Source organism: Microcebus murinus, chromosome 10, assembly GCF_040939455.1.
Source record: "Microcebus murinus isolate Inina chromosome 10, M.murinus_Inina_mat1.0, whole genome shotgun sequence".
NCBI lineage: Eukaryota > Metazoa > Chordata > Mammalia > Primates > Cheirogaleidae > Microcebus > Microcebus murinus.
In genome coordinates, this window is record NC_134113.1 from 8,347,967 (window position 1) to 8,368,958 (window position 20,992).

The 20,992-nt window shown below is 52.4% G+C and overlaps 1 protein-coding gene across 4 annotated transcripts in view; it reads left to right on the forward strand.

Annotated features, from left to right (window-relative positions):
- MRTFA (myocardin related transcription factor A) overlaps positions 1-20,992 on the forward strand; it is a 204,538-nt gene that overhangs the window by 179,927 nt on the left and 3,619 nt on the right. For all 4 annotated transcript variants that reach the window (XM_012741655.2, XM_012741656.2, XM_012741653.3 and 1 more), the window contains 9 exons: positions 5,469-5,544; positions 6,515-6,676; positions 11,458-11,633; positions 12,112-12,261; positions 14,674-14,927; positions 15,188-15,359; positions 16,682-17,704; positions 18,605-18,757; positions 19,053-19,113. In XM_012741655.2, coding sequence (XP_012597109.1) covers positions 5,469-5,544; positions 6,515-6,676; positions 11,458-11,633; positions 12,112-12,261; positions 14,674-14,927; positions 15,188-15,359; positions 16,682-17,704; positions 18,605-18,757; positions 19,053-19,113 — 2,227 coding nt within the window. The remainder of the gene's footprint in view (positions 1-5,468; positions 5,545-6,514; positions 6,677-11,457; positions 11,634-12,111; positions 12,262-14,673; positions 14,928-15,187; positions 15,360-16,681; positions 17,705-18,604; positions 18,758-19,052; positions 19,114-20,992) is intronic.

Sequence of the window (20,992 nt, forward strand, 5' to 3'; positions counted from 1 at the left end):
ATTAAGTCAAGGAAAGAGAACCCCTACAAAGGGAGGACTATGGGCCATGGCTTCTGGAAGACCCACAATTCTTTTAGAGACTTGGAAATACTTACCTCCAAGACTGTTCTTATTTCCTCTCTATTTTTTTCCCCCTAGAAAATCATGATTACTTCTTAGAGGGAGTGAGAAGAATGAGGTCATGGGCACTGGGAACCAAAGCAGTAAGGAGTAGCAGCAGGGGCAGAGGAGTGGCATTGCCTGCGCCCCCACCGGTCAGGAGACTTGGCACCATTTCCTTGACTGCTTCTCACATAGGAAAAGAGCAAATGAGAATTAATTAGAAGTTACTGTTTTATTGAGCACTTTTATATGTGAGATTATGTCTGTTTTTTATTTATCCTCACATTAACTCTTATGAATTAGGGGTTATCATCCTCATTTTGTAGATGCAGCTGAAAGGTTAACTAACGTGTCCAACAAAGTGGCAAAGCTGAGACTCAAACCCTGGTCTGTGGATTCTATGTTTTTTTTAAGTAAAATAATTTTATTTCCTAACACATGGTAACCATATACATCCAGTATGTACCTATCTTACACATCTGTTCACAAATGACTTCCAAATCTCAATCACTGCTTTCGCATTTAAGCATGTACTAAGAATTATCTTAGTTGATATATGAAAAATGAATATATTGGATTGTTGTGGTGTTTTTTTGGGGTTTTTTTTGAGACATAGTCTGACTGTTGCCCAGGCTAGAGTGCCATGGCGTCAGCCTAACTCAAGCAACTTCAGACTCCTGGGCTCAAGAGATCCTTCTGCCTCAGCCTCCCAAGTAGCTGTGACTACAGGCATGTGCCACCATGCCCTGCTAATTTTTTCTATATATTTTTAGTTGACCAATTAATTTCTTTTTATTTTTTAGTAGAGAATGGGGGTCTCGCTCTTACTCAGGCTGGTTTCGAACACCTGACCTTGAGCGATCCACCCGCCTTGGCCTCGCAAAGTGCTAGGATTACAGGCGTGAGCCACCATGCCCAACCTATATTGGATTATTTATAGCAAAATTTGCTTTTAGTTAATTCTGAAAACTTAAAGCTTTGAAAAACTATTACATTTGCATTTCATACTTCCAGATGAATAAGATATAGTAATATCAGCTTGTATTCCTTAGATAGCTCATTTGTTCTTCCAGTGATGGAACCAGTCACTTAACATCTGCTGGTGCTGTGTAGGCAGCTTCATATGGTGGTAGAGGAACAGCCATGGTGGCTTTGGCAGTGTCAGGGGCACACTTACAAGGGCTCTCAGATAATCTTGTATTCCCATAGCTGATTCCTTTTCCATCAGTTTTCTTAGACACTAATGCTCTCCCATGGTCATGAATGCTTTTAATGATATCAGTTGCAAAGTCCTTATCTTTAAATTTTGTACTGAAAGCAAACTAGTTCTCTGGTTTTCTGTCAAGAACATTGTACCTTCTAAACCAGCCCTGAGTAGCTTCTGGGTAGCCAGGTTTTAGCCATTTGACATCTTTAACATGTTTACTATTTGTTATAAAGGATACAACTCAGAAACAGCCAGGTAGAAGAGATTCATAGGTATGTGGGAAGGGGCAAAGGGCTTCCATGCCCTTTCTGGGTGGTGTGCCACCCTCCTAGCACCTCCGTGCATTCACCAGTGCAGAAGCTGCTCCGATTATTTCCTTTCCTTTCCTTTCCTTTCCTTTCCTTTCCTTTCCTTTCCTTTCCTTTCCTTTCCTTTCCTTTCCTTTCCTTTCCTTTCCTTTCCTTTCCTTTCCTTTCCTTTCCTTTCCTTTCCTTTCCTTTCCTTCTTTCCTTTCCTTTCCTTTCCTTTCCTTTCCTTTCCTTTCCTTTTCCTTTCCTTTCCTTTCCTTTCCATTCCTATCCTTTCTTTCCTTTCCTATCCTTTCCTTTTTCCTTTCCTTTCCTTTCCTTTCCTTTCCTTTCCTTTCCTTTCCTTTCCTTTCCTTTCCTTTCCTATCCTTACCTTTCCTTCCTTCCTTTCCTTTCCTTTCCTTTCCTTTCCTTTCCTTCCTTTCCTTTCCTTTCCTTTCCTTTCCTTTCCTTCCTTTCCTTTCCTTTCCTTTCCTTTCCTTTCCTTCCTTTCCTTTCCTTTCCTTTCCTTTCCTTTCCTTTCCTTTCCTTTCCTTTCCTTTCCTTTCCTTTCCTTTCCTTTCCTTTCCTTTCCTTCCTTCTTTCCATTTCCTTTCCTTTCCTTTCCTATCCTTTCCTTTCCTTCCTTTCCTTTCCTTTCCCCTCTTTCCTTTCCTTCCCCTCTTTCCTTTCCTTTCCCCTCTTTCCTTTCCTTTCCCTCTTTCCTTTCCTTTCCCTCTTTCCTTTCCTTTCCCCCTCTTTCCTTTCCTTTCCCCTCTTTCCTTTCCTTTCCCCTCTTTCCTTTCCTTTCCCCTCTTTCCTTTCCTTTCCCCTCTTTCCTTTCCTTTCCCCTCTTTCCTTTCCTTTCCCCTCTTTCCTTTCCTTTCCCCTCTTTCCTTTCCTTTCCCCTCTTTCCTTTCCTTTCCCTCTTTCCTTTCCTTTCCCCCTCTTTCCTTTCCTTTCCCTCTTTCCTTTCCTTTCCCCTCTTTCCTTTTCCTTTCCCCTCTTTCCTTTCCTTTCCCCTCTTTCCTTTCCTTTCCCCTCTTTCTTCCTTTCCCCTCTTTCCTTTCCTTCCTTTCCCTCTTTCCTTTCCTTCCTTTCCCCTCTTTCCTTTCCTTTCCTTTCCCCCTCTTTCCTTTCCTTTCCTTTCCCCTCTTTCCTTTCCTTTCCTTTCCCCCTCTTTCCTTTCCTTTCCTTTCCCCTCTTTCCTTTCCTTTCCTTTCCCCTCTTTCCTTTCCTTTCCTTTCCCCTCTTTTCCTTTCCTTTCCTTTCCCCTCTTTCCTTTCCTTTCCTTTCCCCTCTTTCCTTTCCTTTCCTTTCCCCTCTTTCCTTTCCTTTCCTTTCCCCTCTTTCCTTTCCTTTTCCTTTCCCCTCTTTCCTTTCCCTTCCTTTCCCTCTTTCCTTTCCTTTCCTTTCCCCTCTTTCCTTTCCTTTCCTTTCCCCTCTTTCCTTCCTTTCCTTTCCCCTCTTTCCTTTCCTTTCCTTTCCTTTCCCCTCTTCCTTTCCTTTCCTTTCCTTTCCCCCTCTTTCCTTTCCTTTCCTTTCCTTTCCCTCTCTTTCCTTTCCTTTCCTTTCCTTTCCCCTCTTTCCTTTCCTTTCCTTTCCTTTCCCCTCTTTCCTTTCCTTTCCTTTCCTTTCCCCTCTTTCCTTTCCTTTCCTTTCCTTTCCCCTCTTTCCTTTCCTTTCCTTTCCTTTCCCCTCTTTCCTTTCCTTTCCTTTCCTTTCCCCTCTTTCCTTTCCTTTCCTTCCTTTCCTCTTCCTTTCCTTTCCTTTCCTTTCCCCTCTTTCCTTTCCTTTCTTCCTTTCCTTTCCCCTCTTTCCTTTCCTTTCCTTTCCTTTCCCCTCTTTCCTTTCCTTTCCTTTCCTTTCCCCCTCTTTCCTTTCCTTTCCTTTCCTTTCCCCTCTTTCCTTTCCTTTCCTTTCCTTTCCCCCTCTTCCTTTCCTTTCCTTTCCTTTCCCCTCTTTCCTTTCCTTTCCTTTCCTTTCCCCTCTTTCCTTTCCTTTCCTTTCCTTTCCCCTCTTTCCTTTCCTTTCCTTTCCTTTCCCCTCTTTCCTTTCCTTTCCTTTCCCCTCTTTCCTCCTTTCTTTTTTGAGATAGAGTCTCACTTTGTTGCCCAGGCTAGAGTGAGTGCTGTGGCATCAGCCTAGCTCACAGCAACCTCCAACTCCTGGGCTCAAGCCATCCTGCTGCCTCAGCCTCCCGAGTAGCTGGGACTACAGGCATGCGCCACCATGCCCGGCTAATTTTTTTCTAGATATATTAGTTGGCCAATTAATTTCTTTCTATTTATAGTAGAGACGTGGTCTCGCTCTTGCTCAGGCTGGTATCGAACTCCTGAGCTCAAACGATCCACCTGCCTGAGCCTCCCAGAGAGCTAGGATTATAGGCGTGAGCCACCGGGCCTGGCCCGATATTTTCTTAATCATTACTATATTCTACCTCATCCTTGGCCATTGTTGAGAGCTTCAGATGGTTTAGAAGACATGCCTCCCTTTGATGTCTATGAAGACCTACAGTACCAGACACCTGCTCTACCATCCTCTGCAGTACCTGAGGCAGGACCTCTGCCTACTGCAAATGGGGTGATAGACCCAGAGCCCAAAGGCGCTTTAATTTAAACCATCTCTTGGAGAGCTCAGCACACTCCCCTCCCTACCCCTGGGCTGGCACAGAGCTGCCCAGCCAGAGCACTGAGGCAGCAGAGGGCCAGGGCAAGGACCACCATTGGCCTTTGCTAGATATATTAATAATAAGCTTTGATACTTCATTTCCTACTGTGCTTTATCTTACCCTGTACTATCCTGTTCTGTGCTGGTCTTGACTCACTAATGTTCTATGGTTTGAAAACTGCTGGTGCAAAGGTTAAGAGTACAAGCTCTGGAGTCAATTTGGGGTCACATATATATTATAATTAGCCCCAGGCAGTGGGGTGACTCTGTGACTGTTAAGGGAATGGTCTAGTTTGCCCAGAGTTTAATAAATGGAGAAATGAGGACATCGGACTTTGAGGAACTAGAACTATGACCCTATGTAAGAAAATTAGTGTTCCAGTCAGCAGCCACTCAGAATGAATGGAAAATGTTCATGAGATCACACAGTGCTGATTTTTTTGAAACAGGATATAAAATTATGTTCAGTATGATTACAACTCTGCAAAGTTAAACTTATCTTCTGCATAGAAGAATGACTAGAAACAGATATCCCAAATTATAGTGGATAATTAGAATTTTTTATTGTTTTATTTGCTAATTTTCTAAATTTTCTTCAGTGAACATGTTACTTTTTTTTTTTTTTTAAGAGATGCAGTCTCGCTGTGTTGCCCAGGCTAGAGTGCAGTGGTATGATCACAGCTCACTGTAACCTCAAACTCCTGGGCTCAGATGATGTTTATACTCCCGCCTCAGCCTCCTGAGTAGCTGAGACTACAGGCTTACACATCATGCCCTGCTAATTTTTTAATTTTTTTGTAGAGATGGGGTCTCACTATGTTGCCCAGGCTGGTCTTGAACTCCTGGCCTCAAGTAATCCCTCCATCTTGGCCTCCCAAAGTTCTGGGATTATAGATGTTTGTCACTGCACCCAGCCCTATATTACTTTTATGATAGTAAAAGTAATAGTTTTTTTAATAGATACAGTAGTATTCCAGCCTCAGAGAGACAAATTGTCTTAAAGGATGGAGCACTTGGCAGGTGCAATCAGAAGTTAATGTAGCTTCCCCTGGCCTCAGAATCCTGCAGTCACCAAATTGAGGTCACGGGGGCTACAGAGATAAACAGCAGCAGCCACTGTGGCCAGGGCTGCTTTGTGGGACTGTCTGTGCCATAAGCTTGTGCCCTGGATTTGAGAATTTCTTGTTGTGTTTTTTCGATAGACAGAGGACTATTTGAAACGGAAGATTCGTTCCAGGCCTGAGAGATCGGAGCTGGTCAGGATGCACATTTTGGAAGGTGTGTGAGATTGGAAATGCTTCTCATCTAAACCCTGTTCTCACCATGTGCTCAGTGCTGCACCACCCACTTCCTTTCTGTCTCCTCCTTGCTTCTCACTCCCACTTCTGTTGGTAGCGGGTGAGCCAGAGTCTAGCACAATAAGACAACTGTGCTGTGGTGGCCACCACTGGTTTGGGGCAATTCCCAAGAAGCACAGTCACATTCTCTTGGGTTGGCTTGACTTATTTTCCTGGGTCTCACCATCCTTTGGTGTGAAATCACTTCCCTCTGCCAGGGCATATCCCTGCTCTCCTCCAAAATCTGCTTTTAAAATGCATTCATTTCTTTTTTATAGTCATTCATTCATTCATTCATTCATTCATTCATTCATTCATTCATTCTCTTGGCATTTACTTGAGCACTAGTGACAAAAAAATGCCCTCTTTGTCTAAGAGCGTCCTAGATGTACCCCACCTGCCCCCAGCCACACACATTTCCACATTTTTAGTGAAGGAAAGGTTTTGGTTCCTGGAAGCAGCATAAATATATCTACTTTTGGTTTGTTTAGTTTTGAGCTGTCTTTAGGGCTGGAAGGGAATTTTTCTATTCTGAACCCTACATTTTGCAAATAAAGACACTGAAAGCCAGAACAGAGAGGTGAATTACCCGGTAAACCAGCAAGTCTCAGGGAAAGTGGAGACCCTTGCATCAGCTGGTGCTCCTTTAGCTCTGCAGCTGCACCTCAGAAAGTCTTCTCAGCTGACCCATACCTGGGCACAATTGTGTGTGACCATGTGCTGCCCGCAGCAGGGGCCCTTCTTTTGTTCTTATGAGACTTCAGGCCAGGCCCCTTCTCTGCCCAGGGTATGCTTTCCCTTCTGACAGTCTCTGCTCCTGTCCAGGAGAAAGGAGAGCTGCTCTGGGGTTCCCAGGGCAGAACCAGGCCCACTCATACATCTTCCTGCACACCATTCTTTCCCATGGACAGAAACCTCAGCCGAGCCTTCCCTCCAGGCCAAGCAGCTGAAGCTGAAGAGAGCCAGGCTAGCTGACGACCTCAATGAGAAGATTGCACAGAGGCCTGGCCCCATGGAGCTAGTGGAGAAGAACATTTTGCCTGTGGAGTCCAGCCTGAAGGAAGCCATCATTGGTGAGGGGCCCAGCCACCCTGTGTGGGCTGCAGCCGGGATGCAGGAGGGGAGGGAGTGCAGTGACTACAGCAGGATTGGGCTGGGCCTCTTGGCTTCTTGCTCTTAGACTTCCTGCCTAGCCGTGGGAGAACCAAGGCACAGAGTTTGAGGGCCTGATAAGCAGGTTGTGTTAGCTTGGGACAGTGCCAGCTGCCTCAGGGATCAGGGACATACAATAATAAATAACTGAATAAATAAACAGAAAGGTCTGTGTTCACTTTCCATCTCTGTAAATTCAGGGACTTATTCCTCTTTCACAGGGTAGGTAGATGTCATGATCAACATGTATGAACACGTAGAGGTGCCAGGAATTAGAAATCTGGACCTTACTGTTTATTTTTGTTGGTGAAATCTCTTCTTAGAGCCCAGCCCACTCCACAGATACTAATATTTCACTCAACAAATATTGGTGGGCCCAGGTGGTGTGCTAGGTGCTAGGATCACAGCCCCACAGACCAGACTATTTTCTTCCATCCCCATGGAGCTCATGCTTCGGAGCAGATCTAGGCAGGTGAATAAGCAGCAGCTGTGCTAGAGGGAGCACAGGATGCTCGGGCCTCACAGAGGCGAGTCCCCCAGCCCAGCCTCAACAGTGGGGAGGGCAGCTTTCAGAGGAGGTGACAGCTGGGCCTAGGGCTGAAGGATAATTAGGAATTAGCCAAAGTGTGTGAGTGGGTGGGGGGTGAGAGGAGGGGACAGTGCTCCAGGCAGGGAGAGCAGCCTGGGATCTGGTAAGAAGGCATTGGAAGGAATAGTGTCTAGACAGATGAGGAGAGGTGAGCAGTCCAGGACGTGCAGGGCCTCTGGTGCCATGCTCAGGAGTTCCGACTTGATTCCCTTAGTGTAAGGGAATAAAAACCCTGTTTTTTCTCAACTCTCACACTCAACACAGTGCTCCAGACTTCTGGTATTGGTGTTCTGGCTTGGTATTTTCCTGTACACCACGGAATTCTCCAGTGGACACCTACTGAGCGTCCTCTAATGCAGTTCAATTCTGACAGTGTCTGCCTGGAGATAGTGTCAGATTCCACAGGCTGAAGGCTCAGTCCCACAAGACTGCCCCTACTTCAGACGCCAGTTGCAAGTCTCAGTTTGTGACCTGCACTTCTGACCAACCGGCTATAAATCAGGGTTCCCACAACTCCTCCTTGGGTTCAATAATTTGCTAGGATGGCTCACAGAACTCAGGGAAACACTTTACTTACATTTACTGGGTTTTCGTAAAGGATATTACAAAGGGTACAGATGAACAGTCAGAAGAAGCAATGGGTGAGGTGTGTACCACCCTCCTGGTGCCTCTGTGTGTACAGCAACTCTGAAGCTCGTTAACTCTTGTTGTCCAAGGGTTTTTATAGAACTTGGTCTCCAGGCCCCCACATCCCCTGCCCCACCTTTCCTGCAGGTTGATGGGGACAGGACACTGCAAGTTCTAGTCCTCAAATCCTCTAATTACTTGGTCTTTCTGGTGTCTGGCCCAATCCTTGGGCTACCTAAGCATCCCTCCCACCCAAGTCACCTCATTAGCACAAGCTCAGGTGTTATGGACAGGGGCTTATTATGAATAACAAAAAATTCTCCTGTCCTTAAGGAAATTCCATGGGTTTTAGTTGCTCTGTGATAGGAACTAGGAGAAAAAAATAAATATATTTCTTATTATACCACACTTAGATTTTTGTGACAGTTGGTACAGACATATTTTCTTCACTGCAGTGGGCCCAAAACCTGATCCCTGACAAGACTGCACATGCATGCCTTCCCCAAGGTAGCTATGCCTTCAGAGAAAGGCTCAAGGTTTCCACAGTACACATTTTATAATAGCTTTGGGGAGGGCCTGAGAGGGGAATCACTGAGGCAGACCCCAAGGCCTTGATCAAAGGAGACTGGTGGTTTCTAGGGCCTCATCTGTGTTGCAGCCACCCTGCTGGAAGCCGGCACACCCTGGGCCCCCAATAGCCCTTTTCCCATTTTGGTGTGTAGCCCTTAACAGTTTCAGTGGCATTCATCCTACCTCATTTCAGTGTTTTTCTCCCCATATTTCTCAGCAGCCCCTAGCTACAGGCCAAAGCATTTCTGGACTCTGCAGCCAGCTACAGTCTGGTAAACATTTGCCGAGAGTCTGCAATGTGCCAGGCCCTGTGTGCAGTCCTAATGTCACAAAGATGAATAAAATATGACTCTTGCCCTCAAGGAATTCACCTCAGTCTGATATGAGAAGACTGATGTATAAACAAGTGATTTCTGAGTCTGGTTCCTGGTCAGATGGCAGTGCTGAGTAGGAAGGCTATGGCTCTGTGACATCGCAGCTGAGTCACCTCCTTGTGGGACTATTTGTAGGATCACACACAATTATGGATATTAAGGGCCCAGCACAGCCCTCAGTGCCTAGAGGCTCATGTAATGATTGCTGCTATCATCAACAATAATGCTCTTTTGGCCGGGTATATATACTTTTGACAGAGTATAATGGGGGGGGGGGGTGTCAGTGCAGGGGGAGCTTGGCAGAGGGATTTCTCTCAGGGATGAAGATAAGTGGTGGTGGCTAGAGAGGTACCCACACATGATACAGCACATCTGTGGGCAACCTGGAGGTTAGATCAGTGTTTGCCAGGTGGAGAAGTACAGAGAGACATTCCAGGCAGAGGGAGCAGCATGGCCAGTGGCCTGGTGGAACACGGCTCATTTGAGGAGCCTGGCGCTGACAGCAAGGTGGAGGTTTGGTCCAGATAGGAGGAGAGGGAGACGGAGGGAAGGCAGCGGGCAGCAGGAGGCTGGGGAGGGGACCATCCTGAGGCCTACTGAGAATGGGGCTGGCAAGGGGCTTGGAGTCTTCTCTACACACTTGAGCCCACTTACATGTGCTCACGCGTACACACACCCCTTTCCTTCAGGCCACTCATAATTATCTTCAAGATCCATGTCAAGCCCTCTCCTCCAGGAAGTCTTCCCTGAGTCTCTCCTCCGCATGCCCTTAGCTGCCGTGTTTCCCTCTAGCAGAGCATTTGCTCTGCTCTGAGGAGACTGGATGATAAACTCTTAGAGGGCAGGGATCCCGTCAAGGACCATGCTGGGCCCTTTATATCCGTCACTGCATGTCATCCTGCACACAGTCCCAAAAGAAGGTGACTCAGCTGCAGCATCACAGGGCCGTGGCCTTCCTACTCAGCAGCACTGGTAGCAGTGGAGCGCTGACCACAGTGGAGAGAGAAATAGACTCTGTAGTGACCCTGGCCTGCACCAACCCTGCATCTTCCGTAGCATGGCCAGCAGCTTCCTTAGGTTGGACTGCTCAGGGTGGGAGCTGCAGCTCTCCATCCTGGGTCACCATCATCAGTGCTGGCCACCATGTGGCTGCTAGAGATTGACATGAAGGATATGTGGCCAGCAAGGGCCATGCCTTCTGCACATTGCATGCTTGCCCTTGTAGGGACAGATGAGGGGACAGAGGAGCAAGCCCAGCTATGGACACTTGCTCCTGGCTCTGTTGCCACAGTTGCCCAGTAAGGGAGGAGCTCAGGTGAAGCCTTCCCAGGTCCCAGGGGAGGAGAGAGCCTCAGGTCCTGGCCCTGAAGAGGAAGCGCTGCTGGGAGAGTTACCACCTGGACAAGCCCAGCCTTAGCAGTCGGCCTTTGTTCCTCTTGCTTATCTGGGGACTTCCCACATGGCATGCCTCCCAGGCTTGGCCGGCAGCTCACCTCTGCCTTCGCCACTGCCTCAGTTCCTCCTGTGTAGAGCGAGCCTGCTCAGAGCTTGCCGCACCTGCCTCTTCCTGTGATAGTGCTGAGATGGTGGTTATGGCTTGACTCTTGAAATGCCTTTGTTGTCTCTGTTCCAGTCTTTCCTTCCCTCTGTAGCCTGGGAGTCCCATGCAGGGAGCCAGTGGAGCAGAAGCCCTGGGCCGTGCCCTCCTTCCTGCCTCTGTCCCCAGCCAGCCCCAGAAAGACACGCTCACACAGCCCTCCCGGGGCTTGGCTGGGGGTCAGGCCAGGGTAGCCATGGGCAGCAGGGTGTTTCCTTCTGATGCCCCTGCTGCCCAGGTATTGGGTCTCTGGGAGTCGGTGGCCCCTAAAGTAGGTCACCATACTTCTGCTGAACCTCTTCCATCTGTGGAGGCCTGTGTCCCTTTCCCAGGATGCCCTCCACCCACAGCCTCACAGCCAGGCTCCTTGGCCTGTTCCTGGCCTCTGGAGAAGTCAGCCGCTCTCACGTGCCTGTCACCCAAGCTCCTGTGGTCCCTTACCAGCAGGTTCAGAGCCCTCATTGCATGGTCTGTAAGCATCAGGAGAAAGAAGAGAGATTTGTGTAGCCACAGGATGGAGATATATATATATATATATCTAAAAGCAGGGAAACATGAAGTGGAAAGGCAGCCTGGGTCTCCCAGGGAGGAACAGGCTATAGGAAGAGAGGGAGGAGCCTGACTTTGAAGGCTAAACTCAGTATAGAGTTAAAAGCAAGTGGATAAAAATGAGGCCTCAGCCCAAGGGAGCACTCCGATGGCCACAGGGGCCTTTCTGGCCTCTGGTACAGGGTCATAATGATGACCTTTCCTAGAGTTATTTTGAAGTAAGAAAGCAGCCTGGTGGCTAGTCTCCCTTGGTCTGGCTGCCTCTCGGGGCATGGGGGCTGAGGGCCAGGCATTTTGCTGAGACAGCCTCTGGCCAGCAAGTAAGGCCTTTCTTTCCTCCCTGCTACCTGTGCACTGGGGCTGGAGGTGGAGTCTCATGCTGGTTTTGGGTTTCAGTGGGCCAGGTGAATTATCCGAAAGTGGCAGACAACTCTTCCTTCGATGAGGACAGCAGCGATGCCTTATCCCCTGAGCAGCCTGCCAGCCATGAGTCCCAGGGTTCAGTGCCGTCACCCCTGGAGGCCCGAGTCAGCGAACCACTGCCCAGTGCCACTTCTGTCTCCCCCACTCAGGTGAGCTTGCCCACGTCCAGATGCCTCCCCAAGGTCACTGGGGCTGCCCAAAATAAGATCTGTCTCTCGGGCTACATGGTGACTCCTCCTCTGGCACAGGGAAGCCAGGGGCACGTTGCCCTAGTAGCACAGTGCAGGTCCTGGCTGCCCAAGCTCCCATGGTTCCGGTGGTAAGTCAGGAGATGTGGGCAGTGGGCCCTCTCTCCAACAGCCCGGGTCCTAGGTAGAGAGTGCTGGCTAAGGGTGCCCTGCAGTTAGCTCTGCAAACCTCCCTGATGGAGCCCTATTTGCATTCATTCAGAGCAGCCTCCCTGGGGTTGCTCCTCTTGTCTCTCGATCTCTGCCTTCTGAGGAGGGGCTGCCACCATCTCTCCCTGTGCAGGGCCCCTGGCTCCTAGCAGGGGCAGCTGGGCACACTCCTCCTGGAGGTAGTTGGTGCCCTAACTTCTCCTCTCCCCTCTCTCCTCTCCCCTCTCAGGTTGTGTCTCAACTCCCGATGGGGCCAGATTCCGGAGAAATGCTCTTCCTAGCAGAGCAGCCTCCTCTGCCTCCCCCACCTCTGCTGCCTCCCAGCCTCACCAACGGAACCTCGGTCCCCACTGCCAAGCCCACCCCGACGCTCATTAAGGTACAGTCCTGCTAGTGATCATGTCCTCTCCTCCTCTGCGCCCCTCAGAGTCCTGTCATGACTTCATCCCAGCTGTGAGGACAGCTGCAGGGGTGGGGTGCGTATCATCTCCTACCAGCCGTAGAGACACTGGCTGTCAACGCTCACAGCCACTGTTTATTGAGCCCACTGTGCCAGGCCCTAGCCTAGCGCTTTCTAGGTGCTCATTCCTGCCCTTATCCATGAAGACACTCCCACACATTACCCTGGACAACAGCCTAAGGCAGCCCTGTGCGACAAATGAGGAAACTGAGAAGTAAAGTGGCATGCCCAAAGTCAGACAGCTGGCACCATTGGGTGTTTGACCTGAAATACCTGAAGGTGGTAGGGGTTGCTGTCATTGGTGTGGGCGACAGTGCTGTGCACTGCTGGCCTCACATGCACAAACATGTCCAATACTACGTTTAACAGCACCAAAAGCTAATGCCAGGCCATCCCCACCCTGCAGAACCGCCTGATCTCTGGGATCCGAGTCCTGTACTTCTACCTGGCCCACACCTCCCCAGCATGCTTCATCCTGTGCTCTCCGTTCTGTCCTGTATTCTTCTCTAGGCTCCCTCCCCACAGATCCTGTGCTTGGCAACCCCTGGCCATCCAGGACCATCTGTGGCTCCTGTCCTCTCGCCGTGAGCATCAGGAGAGACGGACAGCTTGCAGCCTGTGAGCAGTGTGATTCTCGTGCTCCGGCCTTAGTTGAGCCCTTGCTGAGGCTCTGGGGGCTGCCTGTCCATCTTCTGGAGCTCCCTGGCACTGTCCTATGGTGACAACATCCCCAGTTCCACCTCTGTCTGCACATGACTGTGTGTCATCTCTGCAGAGGCCATCAGTGCCCTGCTTGTGTCCGAAAGTCACTGTAGCTTCTCTGTCACTGTCTCTTCCCCTAGGCCCCAGGGGAACAGGGAGTAGCCCCTCCTAGGCCACCTGTGTCCTAGATGTCATCTGTGTACCAGGACGTTGCCTCATTGGCACCTCTCGCATCTGCAACCTCTTCCTCACATCCTCAGATGTCACAGGTTCCCCTAGAATTCCTCCCTCCAATGCATTGCTTGCCACACGCCTGCGCCTTCCTTTGACCACCATGTGTTTGAAAGAATCACTTGTATGTGTTCTGTCTACACTTCTCTTCTGGTTTATGCCTCAGCCTCTTGTGGGTTGGCTCCATCCCCACCAGGGGACTGAAACATGTTCTTTAAGGGTCCTTAATCCAGACCCGCCTTCCCTGCCTTCTCCTCCTGGCAGCGTCCGCCTCCCCACCCAGCTCCCAGGGCTTCCCTCTCTTCAGCCACTGCACTTTCCTTGCTCCCTTTCCTCTTCCCAGGAAGGGGGTGTGCCCTGGGGTCTGTCCTCCTCTTTTGTTCCTCCCCAAGGTTCTTCCATTCCTTGGCCTGTGCTCAGGGTCCTCCCTGCAGCTCAACAGACCTCTCCTTTATCCACACTCCCTGGCAAAACCAGAACCTCTTCCCAACTTCACGAACCTTAACTCCTCACCTGCCACACATTCACGCTGCCTGTTCTCCTAGTGGGTCACCTCTGCCAGACCTTCCTTTTGGCACCCGTTACTGTCTGGTTGAGACCCTGTCTGACCCCTGTACCAAGTCTCTCCTCTGCCTGCCATTCTCTACCCAGAAACTTCCAGGCTCTCCACTGTCCCTCTCTGGCACTCCCCTGCTAATTCTTGCCCTTCATCCAACTCATCCTTCCTGGCCCCAAGGACAGCTCCCCCAGAGCATGGCCTACTGGCCCTTGGTCGGTCTGGGTCTTCTGACCCTCCATGTCCTGCAGTTGTGCCACCCAGGAGTCTGTGGGGCACATTTGGGACACAAGCAGGAGCTTTTGGAGTTCTGGGTTGGATCAAGATCGAAATCACCGTGTCGCCTTGGGCAAGTAACTTCTCTGAACCTGTTTCCTTGTTTTTAAGTAGACATGACAGTTGCTGCCTAGGCAGGATTGGTGAGAGGCTTGCGTGGCACAGTCTGTAAAGTGCCTGGTCTGGTCTGGCCCGGCCCATACTCCGTCAGCCAGTTATGTTGTACCTCCTCATGGTGTTCACACTCTGCTCAGGGGCATGGTGGTGTCTGTGCCTGTACGTTCAGTTGATTTTTTCTCTAGGCTGGAAACTTGTTTAAGACGGGCCGGGCAAAGCCCCTCTCTGTTATCCCAAAGCCCCCTCTGTTATCCCTCTCCCTGGCACACTTCCGGGCACTGTAGGGGCCTCTGCTTTTGGTGGAGAGCACAGCCTAGCAGGGGAGGAGTGGAAGTGGGTGAAGTGGATGATGGCCTTCTTAGAAGCCGCGCAGGTGCGGGGAGGGCTGCCAGCCCCACCCTGGGAAGACTGAGGCTGCCCTCTGATGGCACCATCTCCTGTGCCCTCAGCAAAGCCAACCCAAGTCTGCCAGTGAGAAGTCGCAGCGCAGCAAGAAGGCCAAGGAGCTGAAGCCAAAGGTGAAGAAGCTCAAGTATCACCAGTACATCCCCCCGGACCAAAAGCAGGACAAGGGAGCCCCACCCATGGATTCCTCCTACGCCAAGATCCTGCAGCAGCAGCAGCTCTTCCTCCAGCTGCAGATCCTCAACCAGCAGCAGCAGCAGCACTACAACTACCAGACCATCCTGCCTGCCCCGCCAAAGTAGGAGCCCTCCCACCCCGCACACTGTCTGTTCCCTGCCCGCCTGTAGCTGCCCCAAGATAGGCACATGCCAGTGTTAAGAAACCCAGGTCTTAAAGGACTCTTTGGCCTGGATCCTACAGAGTGGTCCCTAGGCAGGACTTCTCTGGCCTGCGTGCAGGGTACTTGCCCCATGTCCATTTGTACCCAAACCTGCAGCCCAGGTGGCAGCTAAGGCTGATGCTTGATGGGCACCCATTTCTGTCTTTTCATCTTCTCAGGTCGGCAGGTGAGGCTCTGGGAAGTAGTGGGGCCCCCACGGTGCGTAGCCTCTCCACTACCAATAGCAGCTCCGGCTCGGGCGCCCCGGGGCCCAATGCACTGGCACGTCAGAACAGCACCTCGATGACTGGCAAGCCAGGAGCCCTGCCAGCCAACCTGGATGACATGAAGGTAGGTGATTGCCCCCTTCCCACAGAAAGACTTGAACCACGGCCAGTCTGGCCTCTCCCATAGGGGCTGTCTGGGTGCTGGTTTTTAAGCAGGGAAGGCAGCCAGCCCAGGGCCCACCATCATGGAAGGCAGCGCGGGGCTCTGGGCTCTGGTCTCCACTAGACAGAGGTACCTTGGAACCTGCTCCAAGGCCTGCTTGGCTGTGGTCATAGAAACATTGGCCTCATGGTAGTTGCTATCATCAGTGACACAACCAGTGTCTGTCCAGGCCTGTGGGATGGACCAAGCAGTGCTCTCTCTCTTACCTTCCCTGACCTCTGTGCTGCAGTGCGATTGGTCCCCCTTGAGAAAGGAACAAGCTGAGACTGACAAAGAGGAGCTTGCCCAAGGCCCCAGACCTGGTCAGTGGTAGACAGGGCCCCTTTCCACTTGGCCAGTTAACGCCAGCTAAACCTGCTGGTCAGGTGCCATGTCTGCCAAGGAGAGATGGGTGCGGGCTTGCTCATGTCCTCAGGCCTTAGAGCGTGGGCCATGTCCAGTGCCTCATCTGTTTTCTCTGCCTCAGTCAGAAGATGGAATAGACCAGATTCTCCCTCGAGGACTTGTCCTCTGAACCAGGCTGACCCCTCCTGCATCATGATCCAGGTCCCAGCAAGACACAGCACTCATGGAGGCTGCTGGGCACAGGCTTCAGAGTCCATCTGGCCTGGGTTTAAATCCTAGGCTGGCCAATCACTAGCTCTGTGATCTTGAAAAAGTTATTTTACTTTCATGAGCTGTTTTTTCATCTGTAAAATTCAATCCATTCAATTAAATGTTTAGTGAGCACCAGGCATCGTGCTGGGGGATGGGGACAGCTGTGAGCACAATGTGCCCAGACCCTGTTGCCTATCAGAGGTAGGGGAGCATTTTAACCAGGCCTGTGTCGGCGAGGGGACAGTGAAAGGGAGGGTGCTGGGTGGGGGTTCCATGGGAGTTGGGGGGATCTCACCTCCAGGGCTGTTGGAGGAATAGGGGAGTTGATGCATCTAAAGTGGCCGATGGAGCTGGGCACAGTAGCACGCACCAATAATCCTAGCACTTTGGGAGACTGAAGCAGGAGGATCGCTTAAGGCCAGGAGTTTGAGACCACTCTGAGCAACATAGTGAGACCCCTGTCTATAATAAAATATAAAGTGGCCAGTGGGCCTGGACAGACGAGGCCCAACTTATAAAATACTCGTCCCTCCCAGCCTCCCCAGACTGTCCTCCTGCCTGGACCCAATTCCTTTTGTCCAGCTGCCCCTCATCTCCCTGCTGCTCTGACTCTTGACCCCTTGCAGGTGGCAGAACTGAAGCAGGAGCTGAAGTTGCGGTCACTGCCTGTGTCAGGCACCAAGACAGAGCTGATTGAGCGCCTGCGTGCCTACCAAGACCAAATCAGCCCTGCCCCAGGAGGCCCCAAAGCCCCTGCCACCACCTCTATTCTGCCCAAGGCTGGCGAGGTGGTGGTAGCCTTCCCGGCGGCCCGACTGAGCACGGGGCCAGCCCTGGTGGCAGCAGGCCTGGCCCCAACCGAGGTGGTGGTGGCCACGGTGACCAGCAATGGAGTGGTGAAATTTGGCAGCACGGGCTCCACACCTCCCGTGTCTCCCACCCCCTCAGAGCGCTCACTGCTTAGCACGGGTGATGAGAACTCCACCCCTGGGGACACCTTTGGTGAGATGGTGACATCACCCCTGACACAGCTCACCCTGCAGGCCTCTCCGCTGCAGATCCTGGTGAAGGAGGAGGGCCCCCGGGCTGGGTCCTGCTGCCTGAGCCCTGGGGGGCGGGCAGAGCTGGAGGGTCGCGACAAGGACCAGATGCTGCAGGAGAAGGACAAGCAGATCGAGGAGCTGACCCGCATGCTCCGGCAGAAGCAGCAGCTGGTGGAGCGGCTCAGGCTGCAGCTAGAGCAGGAGAAGCGGGGCCAGCAGCCCGCCCCTGCCCCCAGCCCCACCCCGGCCCCTCTGTGTGCCCCAGTGAAGCAGGAGAACAGCTTCTCCAGCTGCCAGCTGAGCCGACAACCCCTGGGCCCTGCTCACCCCTTCAGCCCCAGCTTGGCAGCCTCCACCACCAGCCACTTGGACACTTGTGCCCCGGTCCCCGGGCCCCCGGCTGTGGTGGTGAAACAGGAAGCTGTGCTGCCCGAGCCCGAGCCGGGCCCTGCCCCCCAGCTGCTGCTGGGCTCACAGGGCCCCAGCCTCATCAAGGGGGTCACACCTCCCACCCTCATCACTGACTCCACAGGGACCCACCTTGTCCTCACCGTGACCAATAAGAATGCAGACAGCCCTGGCTTGTCCACTGGGAGCCCCCAGCAGGTATGTGGGCTATGGGGGATTGGGGGAGCAGGCCAGGGACCAGAGGGTGGGAAGATCCTTCTCACGGCCCCTCGTGTGTACCAGGCATCCTTGCGTGCTGGGTATTTTATGTTTGCTTCATTTAATCTTCCTTTCAACCCTCCGAAATGAGAGATCACCACCCCATCTCACCAAGAGAGCTACTGAGACTTTGGAAAGTTGAAGGACCTGCCTGAGACCCCTCTGGTCAGGAGAGTGCAGCCATCAGGGAGCTGCCCACTTCTCTGGCCACTGATACCAGAACATTCCTGCACTCTGGCAGCCAGGCCCCTAAGCAGTCCCCAGCCAGGCTGGGAGCCTCCCATAGCACTGGTCCATGGGGTGGGGAGGGCACAGGTGATGGCCAGAGAGGTGCCCTGCTCTGGGGAGAGGCTGTGGGATTGGCCTTCTGGCCCAGGATCTAGCTTAGGGTCCTGTCCTCAGAGGGCAGCTGTACGCCACCAAGGTGTCAGCAGCAGCTGGCTCCCTCACAGTCCAGACCAGGTGAGGCTGCTGTGTATAGCCTCAGCCCTGCAGAGTTTGGGGCTGGAGTGGGCAGTGACAAGAACCAGGCGGCTCAGGATGGGAGGCAGAAATCTCAGGGGAGTGATCTGCATAGAGCCCCTCCTCTCTCCTCAGACCCTAGGCATTCAATCACTCCCTTAAGGCTTAGGGGTCAGGGCTCCCCATCCTGTGTCCTTTCTTTCCCAATGGCTTCCACAAAAGCTCCCTGAAAGCTGGCGCAGCTAGTAAAGCTGGCCTGGCCAAGAAGGCAGCACCTCCTGCCTTGCCCTCCTGGGGTGTACGGACTCTTAGGCCCTGTGTCCCCTGCCCCTGACAAGGCAGATTTGCAACCACTGGTCCTCTTCCTGTTCTTTCTAGCCCTTGTCCCAGCCTGGCTCTCCAGCCTCTGGCCAACCCACCCAGATGGACCTGGAGCACCCGCTGCAGCCCCTCTTTGGGACCCCCACTTCTCTGCTGAAGAAGGAGCCACCTGGCTATGAGGAAACCGTGAAGCAGCAGCCCAAACAGCAGGTGAAGAAGGTGGCTTGGGCGTGGCCAGGGTGGGTGGCTCCCCTAGGCTGTCAGGCTGTAACTCCCTCAGTCCCACCTCTTTGGGGTCAAAGAAGCCTTGGAGAGTAGGCCATTAGGGGCCAGGGCACAAGAGTCTGGCCTGATGGGGTGAATGTGGGCTCTGGGAGTCTGAGCACAGCCGTGGGCACGGTGGGTCCAGCTGCCCACTCTGCAGTGGAGGGAGAGAGCCTGTTCCTAGGCCAGGCTGGGGGCTTCCTGGGCAAAATTTCATCTTGTTTCTATTTTTGTTCCACAGGAAAATGGCTCCTCGAGCCAGCAGATGGATGACCTGTTTGACATTCTTATTCAGAGTGGAGGTAACCCCTAGCCCTGCTGCCCCCCGAAGCCCTTTCTCTGTTCATAGGTCTCTTGAACCCTAGGTTAGTTAATTTGGTTTTGTTTATTTCTTAAACACTTCAGTGAGTGGGAGACCTTGTCAGCCACTGTGCGTACAGCAGGGCCAGAGCAGCCCCTGTCTCCAAGGCCTGGGGAGAGGGAGGACATGCTGTGAGGCCCCTGCTGCTGCGGCCACTCGCCCTCGGAGAGCTCTCCGTCACAGAGTTCCCATCTAGCTGGGGAGGTAGACAGCAAAAAACAAGTGAATGGTATGGCGTGTCAGAAGGCAGAAGCGTTAGGAAAAAATTGCAGGGGAGGGAGAAAGGTCTTGGGAGCGCAAGGGGAGGCCTTGCTGAGAAGGAGGCGAGGTGGGTAGCCATGTGCGATGTCCCTGGGGAAGGCCACCAGTCAGGCCTCAGGAAAGTGGGTGTTCTAGGAGCAGAGAGAGGGAAGAGGAAGGAGGGGAACAAGGCAGTGGTCAAGAGTGGGTCATGTGGAACCTCCTGGGCACCAAGACAGGGGACTGGCTCAACAGCTGGGAAGCTGTCCCACAGCTTTGAGCAGAGTGGCCTGGTCTGCTCAAGGGCAGAAGCCTGGAGCCTGGTGGGGCAGCGGTGAGGTGGGAGGAGGGGCTGGAGTCGGAGTGTGTCTGGGAGAGCCAGTTTGATGGCCTGATGCATTAGGTGTGAGGGGATGGGGGAGCAGCCAGGGATGACTCCAAGGGCCACAGCCTGAGGTCCTAGGACAAGATGGGGGGCTTGTGTGGAGACACGGTGGCGCAGACTCAGATGCGCTCACGTATGTCAGGAGTCACTGGAGTGAAGGATTCATGTGGACAGTGACATTTGGGAGAGAGATCTGGGCTGGGGAGTGTCGCATCCAGGTTGGCAGTTGGAGCTATGAGGTCATCCAGGGCATAGGGTGGAAGAGCAGAGGACAGAGGGGGACATGCAGGTGCAGCTGAGTAGTGGGCAGAGCATGATGTCCTGGAAGCCAAGGATAGTCACAGCAGCGAAGGACAAGCCCAGTTGGGAGTGAGCATGTGGTGGTCACTGCAGAGCTCTCTGGAAGGCTTCCCTGCTCAGGGGAGCAAGGAAACAGGCCGGTGCTGGGGGGAGACAGCAGCGTGTCTGCAGAGCAAGACCCCTCAGCAGGGGAGGTGGTGGCGGCTTCCCAGAGGAGCATGGAGACTTCACTGGTGGCACCAGGGGCGTGTGGTGCAGGTGCTGGCCATTGTCTTCCGAGTGCTTTAACTAAAGTAGGAAGAGGAGTGATGAGATGGTGTGGGCAAGGCAAGAGCTCAGCCACGGACCTGCACACTTTAAAATGGTGCATTTTATGTTTTATGAATCTTATTTCAGTTTAAAATAAGAGCTCATTCTTAGCTTGCTGGGATGTAAAAGAAATAAAATTAAGGGTTCAATAGCTGAGGTCAATCCCTGACGTCAGGGAGTCTCAAGCTTTAGGGGAGAGGGGCCTGAGGTGCGTCTGTAACTGGTGCAGGTGACACTGAGGCTGCGGGTGTGGGACCCACGCTGAGGACCGCTGGACTGGAGCGCAAGCCTGGGAATGAGCTTCGGGAGGTTCCAGGGTCCAAGCAGACAAACTGGGAAGGATGCGGCGACTCGAGAGAAGAGAGATTGTTTGAGAAGGGAGCAGGCCTTGAACTCTAGCATTTATGGGATGGCAGAAAAAGGGAGATGGGGATGGTGTCTGCCCCCGAAGGGATGCTGAGAAGTGGCTAGAGAGGGGGCAGGGATGCCCAGAGAAGCGGGTGTGGTTTTTTTGTTCTTAGCTCTCAAAGAAGAGAGGTGGGGTTTGAGTGGGGCAGGTGGTGGCGGCTGGACATGCCGGCGCTGC